At 42.5% G+C, this 18,109-nt stretch overlaps 1 protein-coding gene across 1 annotated transcript in view; it reads left to right on the forward strand.

Moving 5' to 3' along the window:
• The window catches only part of LOC135519582 (nucleolar protein 6-like), a 28,978-nt gene extending 10,869 nt beyond the window's left edge, over positions 1–18,109 (forward strand). Inside the window, exons 18-26 of the mRNA XM_064944848.1 lie at positions 2,950–3,104; positions 3,310–3,473; positions 3,629–3,781; positions 8,569–8,666; positions 9,509–9,633; positions 11,602–11,691; positions 11,866–12,066; positions 14,441–14,542; positions 14,625–18,109. Coding sequence (XP_064800920.1) covers positions 2,950–3,104; positions 3,310–3,473; positions 3,629–3,781; positions 8,569–8,666; positions 9,509–9,633; positions 11,602–11,691; positions 11,866–12,066; positions 14,441–14,542; positions 14,625–14,774 — 1,238 coding nt within the window. The 3' untranslated portion in view covers positions 14,775–18,109. The remainder of the gene's footprint in view (positions 1–2,949; positions 3,105–3,309; positions 3,474–3,628; positions 3,782–8,568; positions 8,667–9,508; positions 9,634–11,601; positions 11,692–11,865; positions 12,067–14,440; positions 14,543–14,624) is intronic.

An 18,109-nucleotide genomic window follows, 5' to 3' on the forward strand; every position in this document is an offset into this window, starting at 1 on the left:
TCAGCCCATCAGCATTCAGGGCTTGAACCATCCAGTTTATAATTAGAACACACAGTGAGCTCCACAAGGATTGTGTTGTTATACCCGTAGTATTGGCTTTCAGCCCATCAGCATTCAGGGCTTGAACCATCCAGTTTATAATTAGAACACACAGTGAGCTCCACAAGGATTGTGTTGTTATACCCGTAGTATTGGCTTTCAGCCCATCAGCATTCAGGGCTTGAACCATCCAGTTTATAATTAGAACACACAGTAAGCTCCACAAGGATTGAGATAAGGACACATGTTTGTTGTTTTGGCTCAGTACTCCAGCGCTTTACTCACAATTCATTCACGGTTATCTGTAATCACGGTAGCATCCGCATTAATGGATAAGTGTTTATATTGGCACAAATTTATCTGGAACACAACCAAAACAAACAACAAATGCATCCAAACAAATTTGTAGTCACAAGCTTGAAGACATTGTGCTGTTAATATGGGACCAAATACTTAACTTTTGACTGCTACAATACACAAGTGAATTTGGCCCAACACTTTTGGTCCCCTAAAATGGGGGGGAGACTATGTACAAAAAGTGCTGTAATTTCTAAATGTTATGGATGAAAATACCCTCGGTCTGCACTTTAACCTTATAGTCATTGTATCATTTAAAATCCAAAGTGCTGGAGTACAGAGACAAATATACACTAACGTTCTAAAGTTTGGGGTCACTTAGAAATGTCCTTGTTTTTGAAAGTCGAGCACATTTTTTGTCCATTAAAATAACATCAAATTGTTCAGAAATACAGTGTAGACATTGTTAATGTTGTAAATGTCTATTGTAGCTGGAGACGGGCAGATTTCTTTTATGGAATATCTACCTATGCATACAGAGGACCATTATCAGCAACCATCACTCCTGTGTTCCAATGGCACATTGTGTTAGCTAATCCAAGTTTATCATTTTAAAAGGCTAATTGATCACTAGAAAACCCTTTTGCAAATATGTTAGCACAGCTGAAAACTGTTGTGCTAATTAAAGCAGCAATTAAAATGGCCTCCTTTAGACTAGTTCTGTCTGGAGCGTCAGCATTTGTAGGTTTGATTACAGGCTCAAAATGGCCAGAAACAAAGAGCTTTCTTCTGAAACTCGTCAGTCTATTCTTGTTTTGAGAAACTAAGGCTATTCCATGCGAGGAATTACCAAGAAACTGAAGATCTCGTACAGCACTGTGTACTACTCCCTTCACAGAACAGCGCAAACTGTCTCTAACCAGAATAGAAAGAGGAGTGGGAGGCCCCAGTGCACAACTGCACAAGAAGACCAGTACATTAGTGTCAAGTTTGAGAAACAGACGCCTCACAACTGGCAGCTTCATTAAATTGTATCCGCAGAACACCAGTCTCAAAATCAACCGTGAAGAAGCTACTCCGGGATGCTGGCCTTCTAGGCAGAGTTGCAAAAAAAAAGCCATATCTCAGACTGGCCAATAAAAAAAAGAAAAGACTAAGATAGGCAAAAGAACACAATCTTAGTCTTTTCTTTTTATTGACCAGTCTGAGATATGGCTTTTTCTTTGCAACTCTGCCTAGAAGGCCAGCATCCCGGAGTCACCTCTTCACTGTTGAAGTTGAGACTGGTGTTTTGTGGGTACTATTTAATGAAGCTACCAGTCGAGGACTTGGAGGCATCTGTTTCTCAATGTCGACACTGTATTTCTGACCAATTTGATGTTAAATGTGCTTTTCTTTTAAAAACAAGGACATTTCTAAGTGACTCTAAACTTTTGAACAGTAGTGTATAATTCACTGGCCCAATACTTTTGTAGCTCACTGTAAATTCCAACAAGATTTGTTCAGCATAGAATATTGCGCATAATTGAGCAACACAAGATATAAGCAGCCTTTCGAAAGGCCAGTAGCTGCCATATCAAAATAGGACAGTAACAATAACAAATAGCACATCCAACTGGTTTAAACACCATCAAAATAATGAAACGGATCTCCCGGTTGCGGCCGGTTACGACAGAGCCTGGGCGCGAACCCAGAGTCTTTGATGGCACAGCTGGCACTGCAGTACAGCGCCCTTAACCACTGCGCCACCCGGGAGGCTTGACTCTGAAGTTTGAAGAGTATTTCCTCCCAGGCAGCTCGTAGTCTACTGGGAGTCTGTTAATCATGTCCTTGAAGTCTTCTTTTCCACCCTGTGGAAGGAAACCATTTATTCCGCTATGTTTTTGGTAAAAGCGTCTGTGCACCTCTACCGCCGTCTGTGCACCGCCGTCTGTGCACCTCTACCGCCGTCTGTGCACCTCTACCACTGGGTGCTTTGCTTTTTGTATTTGGATAGTTTTGAAAAAGACCTAATAATTGTCAGCTGTGATGGAGACTGTGTTGGCCCCAGGTCCTGAGGCCTGCGTAGTTCAGAGCCTGGTGTACCCTGAGGTAGGAGGGCACATTGTATATATTGCCTTTTGCTGTTATTGCCTTCGGCAAATGACCTCTGTTAAATCCTTGGGTTCCCCTTTCTCGTTGGTTCTAAAGCCGAAATGTATCCAAAAAGGGGTGGTGGCGGTTTTTTCCGACACCAGATCTGCCATTTTCACTCTTCCTCTCTCTTATCCTACTAAAGGTAGAAGAGGTCACGTGACCCCAAACTTTAGTAGGCTCTATGACCCCTTCCACTCTGTGGAGAGGTGTAATTTTATCCCCTCACCTCACTCACATTGATGTGATTTAGCAAACAGCTCAAAAAACAACTTTTAGAACGTTAGAGTACAAACCAACTGAAAAATCAGACCAATGGTGCCGTCCAATATCCCGGTTTATGATCTATACGGCATACTGCCCAAGCCTAGTGGGTACTGTACAGACCTCATTGAATTGTTTTATTGCGGATCCAGAAAAGGTATGCTATTTGTGTGTGTTCTACTATGAACCCTTCTCGCTTGCCTTCTCCTGTTGTAGTGATCTGCCACATGGAGGGCAGTGGGAAGTGGCCTCATGACAGAGTGGCCATCCGCCACATTAAAGCAGCCTTCCACATCAGCCTGGGAGAACTGTTAACCCAACACCACCACTACACCTGCCAGCCCAGTCCCACACACCTGGATGTGTGGAAGGTATGGGTCTGTCTGTCTGTCTCTCTCTTTCTCTCTCTGTGGTGTTAGGATGGTAGTGATTATGTTAATTAATGACACACACTGACATCTGCAGTTGTCACAATTGGGCTTTATAACATAGATTTGATTTTAATTTGAAGCACTGTTCTCAGACATCTTGACTAACTGTGTGTGTGTGTGTGTGTGTGTGTGTGTGTGTGTGCAGGATGGCTTGGTGTTCAGGATCCAGGTAGCATACCACCGGGAGCCTCAGGTCCTGAGGGAGAGTGTTAGTCCAGAGGGACTGCTCATCGTCAGGGACAACGCGGAGGCTCAGGCCCTGGAGATGGCCACCATGCAGCGGCCCCTACTCACCAGCACCCTGCACGGGTCAGGCACCAGCTTTAAACTGGAGCGCTCTCTCTGTCAGCTAACACTACAGCTTTACACTGGAGCGCTCTCTCTGTCAGCTAACACTACAGCTTTACACCTTCTCTCTCAAACAGACACACATATCCTAATGTCTCTGTGGTTGTGTGTTCTAGGCTCCAGCAGCTCCACCCATGCTTCGGGGCAGTGTGTCGCCTGGCCAAGCGCTGGCTGGGAGCGCAGCTCTTTAGCGATGACATCACAGAGGACACTGCTGACCTGCTGGTGGCGTCCCTCTTCCTGCAGCCGGCCCCCTTCACTCCTCCAGGGTAACTAGTTACCTACTTGAAGTATCAATCCCTCTCTGCTAATTCTTCTCTCACTCGTTCTATCGTCACCTTCCTGTACCACAAACGCTTTCTCTCAAATTCTTTGTTGGTCTGTGTAATCTGAGGGATCTGTGTGTGTCTCTATAGTCATACATTTTGTCAGGAGGTTAGGAAGTGCAGTTCCATTTTGTATACGGTGGGCACATAGACAGATCTGGCTCTCAAGAGAAGACAGGCTATGGCGACCTTTCTCAATAGCAAGGCTATGCTCACTGAGTCTTTACATAGTCAAAGCTTTCCTTTAATTTTGGGTCAGTCACAGTGGTCAGGTGTTCTGCCACTGTGTACTCTTGGTTTAGGGCCAAATCGTTTAATTCTTTTCAATGTGTCAAGTAATTATCTTTTGTTTTCTCATGAGTTGGTTAGGTCTAATTCTGTTGCTATCCTGGGGCTCTGTGGTTTGTGTTTGAGAACAGAGCCCCAGAACCAGCTTGCTGAGGGGACTCCAGGTTCATCTCTCTCTGTAGGTTATGGTTAAGGTTTGGGAATCACTTCCTTTTAGGTGGTTGAAGAATTGAATGGCTCTTTTCTGGATTTTGATAATTAGGGGATATCGGCCTAATTCTGCTCTGCATGCATTGTTTGTGTTTTTGTACACAAGGATATTTTAGCAGAATTAGTGAATTCTTGTTTGGTGAACGGACCCCAGACCTCACAACCATAAAGGGCTATGGGTTTTATAACTGATTCCAGTATTTTTTGCCAGATCATACTGTGTTTTCCATTAGTGTTTTGCAGTCGTCGGCGAATCATCCGGTCACAGATTAATACTTCATATTATCTTGACTGCTTTTCATTTAGAAGTTTTAACTTGATATGCATCTTCTAGTGATCTATTGATAGGACAGGCGCCTGACAGTCAAAAATCGAGCGATGACGGGGAAATGCGGTCTGTCCTGCCTCCTGGTACAGTTTGTGTGCTCTGTGGTTGGTTGCTGTCAAATTTGTTTTTCAATAAGAAGGGAGAGCACGATGATCGTGAATTTGCACGTCACATGTAATGTAAGTGGTAACGATGAGTCAAAATCCACTTAGCCAAATTATTGTTCTCTGCCACAGTGATTTATTGTTTTTCACATCTTTCCTATAGCCAGCCACGCAGAGTTGTGGCGCATAGGCCACTTACTGTGCTTTGATTGACAACTGAACAGCAAGTAGTTTATTGAAGGAGTCGAACTGACTGAATACATTTGATCTTCTATATCCCTTTGCCATTAATAAATAATGCAGTGTGGTTCTACTGTATGACCATGGTATCGGGACAAGGATCCTAGGTTTCCTATCCTGGGACGCTAAAGTCACTGACTCTGGTCTCATCAGTCAGTGTAGCCTACCAAATTGAGTCGGTGAGAGCGCTGTTTATTTAGCTCCCTAATTTGCACGATGCCAGGCTAACTTCTAGGCTGTCAAATACCTCCACGGTGAGACTGTAGCTTCAGTCTCTACGAAGTCTTTGTTAACAAAATAATAACTTTCTTATAAGATGAAATCTGTATTTACTTTCAAAACTCAGTAGGTTTGGGTTTTGTTCTACTTTTATCGTCTTTTATCGGTTTTCTTCAACACCGATAATGTCTCTCCTTCCTTTTTTCAACGTCTTTCTCCCTCAGGCCTCCTGTTAACCAGGTCAATTCTCCCATTGGCCACAGCTTAACAAGCTACCGTATTGGTCAAAACTTAAAAGTAAACCAACCTATTCACTTGTTCATTAAATATTTCTTCAAAATAAATGCATTAACGACATTGCAATACAATACAGGAGTTCCCCAGGGTAGCTGAACTAACGACATGCCACTGCCTGAGTAAAGCCAGTGTGTCTATGTATGCAGATGACTCAACACTTTACACGTCAGCTACTACAGCGACTGAAATGACTGCAACACTCAACAAAGAGCTGTAGTTAGTTTCAGAGTGGGTGGCAAGGAATAAGTTAGTCCTAAATATTGTATTTGGAACAAAACACTCACTAAACCTCAACTAAATCTTGTAAATAATAATGTGGAAATTGAGCAAGTTAAGATGACTTAACTGCTTGGAGAAACCCTGGATTATAAACTGTCATGTTCAAAACATATTGATACAACAGTAGCTAAATAAGTCTAAGTCTATAATAAAGCGCTGCTCTGCCTTCTTAACAGCACTATCAACACGGCAGGTCCGACAGGCACTAGTTCTGTCACACCTAGACTACTGTTCAGTAGTGTGGTCAGGTGCCACAAAAAAGGATTTAGGAAAATTGTAATTGGCTCAGAACAGGGCAGCACAGCTGGCCCTTGTATGTACACAGAGAGCTAATATTAATAATATGCATGTCAATCTCTCCTGGCTCAAAGTGGAAGAGAGATTGACTTCATCACTACTTGTATTTATGAGAGGTATTGACATGTTGACTGCACCGTCTTGTCTGTCTGAAATACTGGCACACAGCTCAGACACCCATGCATACCCCACAAGTCATGCCACAAGAGGTCTCTTCCAGAACAGACTATGGGAGGCACACAGTACTACATAGAGCCATAACGACATGGAAGTCGCATCAAGTAACTGACGCAAGCAGTAAAATGTAGATTTAAAAAACACCTTATGGAACAGCGGGGACTGTGAGGCAACACAAACATAGGCATAGACACGTGCATACAGTGGGGCAAAAAGGTATTTAGTCAGCCACCAATTGTGCAAGTTCTCCCACTTAAAAAGATGAGAGGCCTGTAATTTTCATCATAGGTACACTTCAACTATGACAGACAAAATGAGAGAGAAAAAATACAGAATCACATTGTAGGATTTTTAATGAATTTATTTGCAAATTATGGTGGAAAATAAGTATTTTTCATGGGGATCCATGATAAATACAGGAGAAACTCGATCATATTTTAAATCTAATACCAATTAATTATAACAAGTAGACTCTGTACTTGGTTTTAACAAGGGTATTACAGGTAAAATAGCTATTTTATTTATTTTGATTTTGTGAGCAGGAACACAATGAACAATGAGCCAGATGTTTCACCTGGTTTATAAAAGTGAAACATAAAGTATCAAAGTACATGTTTGAATCACTTTTGGCAGGGATTACAGCTGTGAGTCTTTCTGGGTAAGTCTCTAAGAGCTTTACACACCTGGATTGTACAATATTTGCATATTATTCTTTTAAAGAATTCTTCAAGCTCTGAAGTTGGTAGTTGATCATGGATGTCTAGCAATTTTCAAGTCTTACCATAGATTTTCAAGAAGAAACTGTAACTAGGCCACTCTGGAGCGTTCAATGTTTTCTTTGTAAGCAACTTGTGTATATTTGGCTCTTTGTTTTAGGTTGTGAACTGAACCATGGTTTTCTCTAGAATTTTGCCTGTGCTTAGCTCTATTCTGTTTCTGTTTATCCTATTAAAAAAAGCTCTCTAGTCCTTGCTGATGACAAGCATACCCATAATATTATGCATCCACCACCATGCTTGATTGTTGGATTTGCCCCAAACATAACGCTTTGTATTCAGGACATGAAGTTATTTTCTTCGTTACATTTTTTGCAGTTTTACTTAAGTGCCTTATTGCAAACAGAATGCATGTTTACGAATATTTGTATTCTGTACAGGCTTCCTTCTTTTCACTCTGTCACTTAGGTTAGTATTGTGGAGTAACTACAATGTTGTTGATCCATCCTCAGTTTTCTCTTATCACAGCCGTTATACTCTGTAACTGTTTTAGTCACCATTGGCCTCCTGGTGAAATCTGTGAACGGTTTTCCGCCAGTATCTTTGTGGTGACTGGGTGTGTTGATACACCACCCAAAGTGTAATTTAATAACTTCACCATGCTCAAAGGGATATTCAATGTCAGTGTTTTTATTTTACCCATCTACCAATAGGTGCCTTTTGCGAGACATTGGAAAACTTCTCTGGTCTTTGTGTTTGAAATTCATTGCTCGACTGAGGGATTTTACATTTATCTGTATGTGTGGGGTACCAAGATGAGGTAGGCATTTTAGAAACCATGTTGAACACTTATTGACGCAACATTTCAGCTTTTCAATTTGTATTAATTTGTAAAAAAAAAAGTCTAAACTATTTCACTTTGACATTATAGGGTATTGTGTGTAGGCCAGTGACCCCTTGACTTTTTCCATCTTTCGTTCAGTTACAGCCTTATTCTAAAATGGATTAAATTAAAAACAATTGTTCTACACACTACCCCATAATGACAGATTTGTAGATTGTTGCAACGTCCAAAAAAAGAAATCACAAGCAGCATACTGAGCTAAACGTTTGGAAATGACAAGTTCACATCAAGTGCAACTTTACTGTTCAGCTCCCATCTGAAGTCTGGGTGCATTTAGTTTTGCCTTCTACTGTAGATCGCTAAAGTATCCTAATGAGTACTCTTCCTTAATTCAAATATATCAACACAAGACCTAAAAGATGGTTTGGTATGGTTCAGAAACTTGGAACCAAGCTCAATATATCAGTGTAGCCTGCTTCTGCCTGGACTTGTTGAAATATCTTCACGCCTTGAAAAAAAACATCCAGGTTTTTTATTTTTTATTTCTTTTTTAAGACACTTACAGGGGATATTTTGGAAAAAACGTAGCCTGTCTGAATCGTCCTCTGGGGTAGTAAATACATAACCAACGTAATACTAGTCCCATACCAATAGGACTTTTAATAGCATATTCTAACATTTTTGTACTTGGTCATATGTTTTTGCTGTTTGTTCTCTCTCCCCTCTCTCAGGTCTCCTCAGGTCGGTTTCCTTCGGTTTCTCCACCTACTCTCCTCCTTCGATTGGAGAAATAACCCCCTGGTTGTCAACCTCAACAGCCAGCTCACCGGTGAGCACACACCCATTGTAGATTATAATATATCTTACACAACAATGTGCATCTAATCATACTCATGCAGCAGTATATAAAGACCCCATAACACCTCTCTCCTTCCTACTGTCCTGTCCACACTGTCCTGTTCTCCCTTATCATACCCCTCTTTCCCCTTCCTACTGTCCTGTCCACTCTGTCCTGTTCTCCCTTATCCTACCCCTCTTTCCCCTTCCTATTGTCCTGTCCACTCTGTCCTGTTCTCCCTTATCATACCCCTCTTTCCCCTTCCTACTGTCCTGTCCACTCTGTCCTGTTCTCCCTTATCATACCCCTCTTTCCCCTTCCTACTGTCCTGTCCACTCTGTCCTGTTCTCCCTTATCCTACCCCTCTTTCCCCTTCCTACTGTCCTGTCCACTCTGTCCTGTTCTCCCTTATCATACCCCTCTTTCTCCTTCCTACTGTCCTGTCCACACTGTCCTGTTCTCCCTTATCCTACCCCTCTTTCCCCTTCCTACTGTCCTGTCCACTCTGTCCTGTTCTCCCTTATCATACCCCTCTTTCCCCTTCCTACTGTCCTGTCCACTCTGTCCTGTTCTCCCTTATTCTACCCCTCTTTCTCCTTCCTACTGTCCTGTCCACTCTGTCCTGTTCTCCCTTATCATACCCCTCTTTCTCCTTCCTACTGTCCTGTCCACTCTGTCCTGTTCTCCCTTATCCTACCCCTCTTTCTCCTTCTCTTGTCCACTCTCTCTCCCCTTCCCTCTGTCCTTGCCTCTCCTACAACTCTCTTTCTCCTACCTCTCTCCTCCCCCTGACTTTCCCTCTCTCCTCCCGTCTGTCCTGTCCTCTGCTGTAGCTGCTGACTACACTGAGATCAAGAATGACTTCATAGCCTCCAGAGAGTCTCTGCCTGTTATGTTCTTGGCCACACCCAACGACAAGAAAGTCTCCATTTGGACCAAGCAGGCTCCCACTGTGCAGGTCAGAACACACACATGCAGTACATTCACCAGTATGCCACATCCAATATCTTATTTGTGCAGCACATTGTACACAGCATAGTAACAGAAGAGGCATACACAGAAACGGAGGAAAAAATAAAAAAAGGAATTCAAACTTTTCAATTGACTCTCACACTGTCTAGGACAGGCCATGTTCTTGCCAGTCTCTGTATATTAAACAGCATAGTCAATTGTTGGCTTCTGAGAATATGAAATATACTTACGTCACTGACGGAGAGAGGGTAATGTATAACATTTACGATATGGAAGAATATGGTATTGTTAGCCATCAGGGATCCTATGGGAGGGATCCTCTGGGAGGAGAAGAGATGCAGTCTCGTACCAATCACCATGACAGCCTTGAGTTGGAGGAGTGAGCACTTTGGGGTAGAGGTCAGATGAAGTGAGGAAGAACAGATATCACAAAATGTCTGTCTCGCAACATTGGCTGTTCAGTGTAGCAGGAGCCTCAGCCTAGGAGAAAGGGTTAAATATCAGTGCTGGTGTGTGATGTCTAATGCAGCTGTATTGACCCTCTGGGAAGAATAAACTTGGTTTAAGCTTTCATAGTGTCCATCCAAGTTTTTAATCTGAGAATTAGAATTTAATAGAATATAATGGTAGAGGTGACATCATAAACACCGGAGTAGAAATTAATTGCACGTTCTTGTTATTCGGCAGTCACACGGTTTCCCGATCCTTGGACCCTTCCTCAGAGCATACTGCTCTCCTACGTCACACTGGTGACAGATACACTCATACCGTTATCAATATTATTATTACTGATTAGCCAAACTTTTTTTTAAAGTCTAAATGCCTGTTGAAATGACTAGTGTCGTATCTCTCATCATAGGCAGCTGACTGTATCTTTCCTTGATACTGACCTCTTGCTTTTTAACCTTTCAAGCACCTTGTAAATCACTCATGTAATGCTATACACATTCAGTTTGTCATGTTATGACACTAATACAATAATTATATTACATGAATTCAAAATGGCAAAAATACAATTTTACCTGAATGCTTCCTTTTTCACTCATGGTGTTCTATCTAGATGAATGCAATGGCTATGGCTTCAATATTATCAGGGACAACATGATCAAGAAGTGCATGTAATGCTCACCAGTTGTGTTTTTCACTGTCCACTTCCAGAAGGAAATCAGTTGAAGATCTTGTTTTCATGTCCGCTGTTTGACCGAGCGCTCTGAGAAATACAGCAGCACACAGCAACATGGGGAGGTGATGGAGCCGGCAGCTTCCCATCCTTTTCATGTTGCTTTCCTGTTCCACCTAACCCACTGGATTCCAATGCTCCAAGTAGCTGCCCTCTAGACCTGCCATGTTTTTGTGTCTGTCCGATAACATTGAATTCAATAGGCCTAATGCATGATGTGCAGACCAACTAACATGTCATGTGCCTGAGAACCTGTGTGTTTGCGCCATCTGTCATGTCACTTTCACATTGATGGCAAAGGTCCACTTCATTTTGAATGGCCTCAGTGTTCCAACTGTGAATGTACGAAGGCTGGTGGAATGATTGGAATACGCCCAAGGACACTGCCCTTTTCACTTGCGTAATCAAATGATTGATCGAGAGGCTGAACACTTTTTGACAGAACAGCTTATAATGGAGCTCTGTGCACATGTTTTTACAGCCCGATGTTCTCACCAAGATGCCCATCCTTGACAATGTACCAGATCTTTGAGATGGAGTCTGGTGTTTAGACAGAGTAAACCTAGCTATTCGATAGAACTCAAACTGTCCTAAGCTGACTCATTCACAGTATTGACCCAACAGCTGTTTAAACCACAGGTGAGGATAGTTCTGAATGAGGAGTTTCAAACATATCTCTTTACGGACAACCGACAAGGGTTTGGTAGGATCACTCTCACTATGCTGGCCAGTATCAGGTGTGGGTTATTGAGGGGTTTGTCTCTGTGTGCTCAGATGTTGCAGCGTGTGGTGATGGTGGCTGCAGAGAGCCTGAAGATCCTAGAACCTCAGCTGATGGACACCAGCCAGATACAGGACGTCAGGGTCAGTCAGTCACTCTCTCTCTCTCTCTCACACGTTCTTAAAACTACCACTCGCATGCTTAATTGTATAATGTTTTTCTTCATTTCCCCAGAATTATTGCATTGTCAAACCTGCTGTAATATACATTCCATCATTACCATTCCTTCTCTCTGTGTTTGTGTAACACACACGCAGGTGGTCATGCGGCCTCCATTGGATCCCTATGATGTCCTGATCCACCTGAGCCCCAAGCAGGTGCCCTTACTGAGCCAGGCAGTGGACCCGCCTCATGCCACCTTCTGCAGGGGCATCCTGGCTGGCAGAGTGGCCAACACTGGAGGGGCACTACCCGTCATCGACTTCAACCCCGTCACCCACTACCTGGCAGAGCTCAGGGTAAGTACCAGTGTGGTGCTCAAATCAAATGTTATTTGTCACATACACATGGTTAGCAGATGTTAATGCGAGTGTAGCGAAATGCTTGTGCTTCTAGTTCCGACAATGCAGTAATAACCAACAAGTAATCTAGCTAACAATTCCAAAACTACTACCTTATACACACAAGTGTAAAGGGATAAAGAATATGTACATAAAGATATATGAATGAGTGATGGTACAGAGCGGCATAGGCAAGATACAGTAGATGGTATCGAGTACAGTATATACATATGAGATGAGTATGTAAACAAAGTGGCATAGTTCAAAGTGGCTAGTGATACATGTATTACATAAAGTTGCAGTAGATGATATAGAGTACAGTATATACGTATACATATGAGATGAATAATGTAGGGTATGTAAACATTATATTAAGTAGCATTGTTTAAAGTGGCTAGTGATATATTTTACATCAATTCCCATCAATTCCCATTATTAAAGTGGCTGGAGTTGAGTCAGTGTGTTGGCAGCAGCCATTCAATGTTAGTGGTGGCTGTTTAACAGTCTGATGGCCTTGAGAGATAAGTTGTTTTTCAGTCTCTCGGTCCCAGCTTTGATGCACCTGTACTGACCTTGCCTTCTGGATGATAGCGGGGTGAACAGGCAGTGGCTTGGGTGGTTGTTGTCCTTGATGATCTTTATGGCCTTCCTGTGACATCGGGTGGTGTAGGTGTCCTGGAGGGCAGGATGTTTGCCCCCGGTGATGCGTTGTGCAGACCTCACTACCCTCTGGAGAGCCTTACGGTTGTGGGCGGAGCAGTTGCCATACCAGGCGGTGATACAGCCCAACAGGATACTCTCGATTGTGCATCTGTAGAAGTTTGTGAGTGCTTTTGGTGACAAGCCGAATTTCTTCAGCCTCCTGAGTTTGAAGAGGCGCTGCTGTGCCTTCTTCACGATGCTGTCTGTGTGGGTGGACCAATTCAGTTTGTCTGTGTCAGTAAGGAACTTAAACTTAAAACTTACTACCCTCTCCACTACTGTTCCATCGATGTGGATAGGGCAGTGTTCCCTCTGCTGTTTCCTGAAGTCCACAATCATCTCCTTAGTTTTGTTGAGGTTGAGTGTGAGGTTATTGAGGGCCCTCACCTCCTCTCTGTAGGCCGTCTTGTCGTTGTTGGTAATCAAGCCTACCAATGTTGTGTCGTCCGCAAACTTGATGATTGAGTTGGAGGCGTGCGTGGCCACGCAGTCGTGGGTGAACAGGGAGTACAGGAGAGGGCTCAGAACGCACCCTTGTGGGGCCCCAGTGTTGAGGATCAGCGGGGTGGAGATGTTGTTACCTACCCTCACCACCTGGGGGCGGCCCGTCAGGAAGTCCAGTACCCAGTTGCACAGGGCGGGGTCGAGACCCAGGGTCTCAAGCTTGATGACGAGTTTGGAGGGTACCAGGTAGGGTGGAGGTGATATGGTCCTTGACTCGTCTCTCAAAGCACTTCATGATGACGGAAGTGAGTGCTACGGGGCAGTAGTCGTTTAGCTCAGTTACCTTAGCTTTCTTGGGAACAGGAACAATGGTGGCCCTCTTGAAGCATGTGGGAACAGCAGACTGGGATAGGAATCGATTGAATATGTCCGTAAACACACCAGCCAGCTGGTCTGCGCATGCTCTGAGGACACGGCTGGGGATGCCGTCTGTCCTGCGGCCTTGTGAGGGTTAACACGTTTAAATGTTTTATTCACCTCGGCTGCAGTGAAGGAGAGTCCGCAGGTTTTGGTAGCGGGCCGTGTCAGTGGCACTGTATTGTCCTCAAAGCGGGCAAAAAAGTTATTTAGTCTGCCTGGGAGCAAGACATCCTGGTCCGTGACGGGGCTGGTTTTCTTTTTGTAATCCGTGATTGACTGTAGACCCTGCCACATACCTCTTGTGTCTGAGCCGTTGAATTGCGATTCTACTTTGTCTCTACACTGACGCTTAGCTTGTTTGATTGCCTTGCGGATGGAATAGCTGCACTGTTTGTATTCGGTCATGTTACCAGTCACCTTGCCCTGGTTAAAAGCAGTGGTTCGCGCTTTCAGTTTCACGCGAATGCTGCCATCAATCCACGGTTTCTTGTTTGGGAATGTTTTAATTGTTGCTATGGGAACGGCATCTTCAATGTACGTTCTAATGAACTCGCTCACCGGGCTCTGGCTTGCTGGTTTTCTTTAGAAGCGGAAAGACAACGTCTAGGTTTTTCCTGACATGCAGTTTGCTATTTATTTCTAGTGGCCTCGTGCAGCCAGGTCTATTGCCTTGTGTATGTAGGTTTCAGACCATGTAGTTCTTGTCATATTGACTCAAGTGGGCTAAAGGCCTTCCATTTTAAACCTGTCTGCTTATCTTTCCCAGGATGCATTTGGAGACCTGGCTCTGTTCTTCTATGACCCCTATGGCGGCACTGTGATCGCGGTGTTATGGAAACCCAAAGCCTTCACCCCACTGCCGTTCAAGGTAAAGACCGGAAGTCACAGAACTTATCTTTCTTTCCCTCTCTATTTGCTTATTCATTTCTTTGTGTGTCCCTCTGGAACAGACCTCCCAGATGGTGGCTCGTCGTGTGGAGGTGAGTGGGGAGGAGGCTCACACTGTCCCCAACGTGGAGGCCATCCTGGAGGATTTCAGGGTCATGGGCCAGGGCCTGGTGAAGTCGGTGGAGCCAAGGACGGAGAGATGGGTGGTGTAGTGTAGACTGAGGTCACACACACCCCCACACACACATGTACCATGATCATATTTTAACTTGCACAATCAAGTTCGACTTTAAATTAATTCCCCATAGCCAGCAACTTTCTTTGTGCAAAGGTTGCATGTTCAGATCTCATCACGGACAACTTTAGCATTTTAGCTAACTTTGCAACTACTTCCTATTTAGGAACTTTACAACTACTTAGTATGTTAGGTTAAAAGGTTAAGGTTAGCTAACTCCTAACCTAGCTAACATTAGCCACCTAGCAATCTAGCTAACGTTAGCTGTAACAAATTGGAATTGGTCACATATCATATGTATTGCAAATTTGTAACATATTGTCGGAATTGTAATTCGTAACATGAAATGGATAGACATCAACAAATTAATAATACCATATGAAATGCAGCATCATACTAAATTGAGGGAGTGAATTCACTTTTACTATGTTATGTTTACCCCTGAGTACAGTTTGAAAACATTTAATTGTATATCGAAATCTGTTATCAAAACAAGTCAAGGAGATTTATTGGGTAGGAGAAATGTAAGAAACTAACCATGTCTTTGTTTTTGCTGGTTCTTTACCCAGTCTTATAAAAAAACGAGTATTCTCAAGCTCGTCTGTGTTACTGTTTCATCTGGGAGGGTAAATACTGACAGCAGGATGCGGTCCCAGTGAACTGTCCCTATGGTATTCCCCATTGTGTAAAAGCAGTCTAGTTGAGATGCTGTGTCCTGACCAACAGGGGGTGCTTCACCCTATCTATGAAAGTAGAACATGAACTTAAAGGCTCGGCATGGTCAATCCGCATCTGCATTAGCCATGCAGCATTTACGGTGATACGGCGTTTGCAGAGGTCACGGCTGTTGTGAAGGAGGTGAGTTTGTGCTCATATAGGACCTGCTGCCCTCACCTACTGTCAACTAGTCATGTCAATGCAGAGCTTTATGGAGCCCTATGAGTTGTTAAAAAAATTGAGGCTCCATGGGAGTGCGGTATGGAGCTCAATTTGGCCTCTGTGTGCCTACGGCGGCTCACCGTTCAAGCACCTCGGGCCACATTTTCGTATCAAGCATAGGTTTTCTCTTAAGAGTAGAGGCAGGCAGGCCTGAGCATGACTGACTAGGCTACACCCTCCCCTGCTCCTGGGAAGAAACCTGGGGACGCATAAGCAACATGAAGTGTCATTACTCTGGCCGTTTGGGTGTAACGATTACCATTTGAAATGGCGTAGAAGTACGTTCTCACTGGTTTCATAATCACAGAGCTGCCAAATATCGCCTTGGCTGTAAATTCCCAAGGGCTTGCATATTCTTTCACAACTGCACAATGGGTACGAGTTCAAAATAAAATAATTCCAAAAATGGAACGCCTTGCTTACTTTACGTTACTTACACATCATAGTGAGTGTAAATAAAGCATAAATAACAGTGTTTGCTTATTTTTATGAACCTCTTACCTATTTTACAGTTGCAAAAGAATACGCAATATTCTATAGAAGCAAAAAGACGTCTGGGTTTTTCCTGACCTGCAGTTTGCCATTTATTTCTCGTGGCCTCGTGCAGCCAGGGCTATTGCCAGCGCCTTGCACAAGTTTTTATACCCCTTTCTCTTTTTCCTTTTTTGTTTCATTACAGCCTGTAATTTAAATGGATTTTTATTGGATTTACACAAAATAATCCACATTTTTGTGAAGTGAAATGAAAAAATTACTTGTTTCAAAGAAATAAAACAGGAAAGTGGTACGTGGTACTCTGGTCAGATGAAACTAAAATTGAGCTTTTTGGCCTTCAAAGAAAATGCTATGTCTGGCGCAAAACCCACTGCTGTACACCAGTGGAACCCATCCAACTTGAAGGAGCTGGAGCAGTTTTGCCTTGAAGAATGGGCAAAAATCCCAGTGGCTAGATGTGCCAATCTTATAGAGACATACCCCAAGAGACTTGCAACTGTAATTGCTGTAAAAGGTGTCTACAAAGTATTGATTTGGGGGGGTGAATAGCTTTGCACACTCAAGTTCTATTTTTTTTTGTCTTGTTTGTTTCACGATAAAAAAAATATTTTGCATCTTCAAAGTGGTAGGCGTATTGTGTAAATCAAAGGATACAAATCCCCCAAAATCCATTTTAGGGTGGGGGTCTACTAATCTATATTAAATTGTTTTTAGAAAGTCGTACCAAGGATAATTTTGCTGTTTGGATTTTAAGACCCCTTGAAGTATATATATTTTGTAATTACAAAATAATTTTATGAAAAATGTAATTTGATCTTACTGCTTAAATTATCCCATACAAATGCATTGAGTAACAGTCTCGCTATGGAACAACAGATAGCCCCCCCTCTCTCTTATATCTGAGAGATATATAAGAAATATCAGGAAACACAATTGTTTTTCTTTCATGTAATTTAACCACTTATTTTTGTCCCTAAACAGTCTGTGTACAGTACAAGTCCAAAGTTTGGACACACCTACTCATTCACGATTTAAATGTATTTTTACTATTTTCTACATTGTAGAATAATAGAGAAGACATCAAAACGTGAAATACACACATGGAATCATGTAGTTACCAAAACAGTGTTAATTAAACAAATCATTTTATTTTGAGTTTCTTCAAAGTAGCCACCTTGAAGACAGCTTTGCACACTTGGCATACTCTCAACCAGCTTCATGAGGTAGTCATGTGGAATGCATTTCAATTTCAACAGGTGTGCCATGTTTAAAGTTAATTTGTGGAATTAATGCTTTTGAGGTAATCTATTGTGTCCATCGAGTGCTATGAATGAAACTGGCTCATGAGGACGGCCACAGGAAAGGATGACCCAGAGTTATCTCTGCTGCAGATGAGTTCATTAGGATCTCTTTTACTCCATTTGGAGTAATCTTCCAAGAGTCCTTCAACATTAAAATACAATTTATAATACGATCACATTTTGACATTTAACACACTATTACAGACATAATACACTGACATATTGACCAGATAAATACTCTTAACAGTCTGAAATTATAGATTGATTCCTTCATCTACCATATTCCTGCACAACCTTCCAATTTATTATATTTACATGGTCCTAAAGTATTGTTTGAATTTATATATTGAAAGATTTCTGGATTGCTCAAATACATTTTTCCATTTCTTTATTGCTCTAAATTGAAATTTTATTTTGCCTATTTCTCTTTTCTGTCTGTCCACCATCTGTGATATCCAATCTATTCCTAGTACTTACTGAATGTTTGTCTCTTACCAACTGAATGCTATTATGAATTGAGTTAGTCCTCTTTAAATGGTGTACATTGCGAAATTAAATAAGCAAGTTTTTTTTTCAA

The sequence above is a fragment of the Oncorhynchus masou genome, chromosome 1 (assembly GCF_036934945.1).
Source record: "Oncorhynchus masou masou isolate Uvic2021 chromosome 1, UVic_Omas_1.1, whole genome shotgun sequence".
NCBI classification, from domain to species: Eukaryota; Metazoa; Chordata; class Actinopteri; order Salmoniformes; family Salmonidae; genus Oncorhynchus; species Oncorhynchus masou.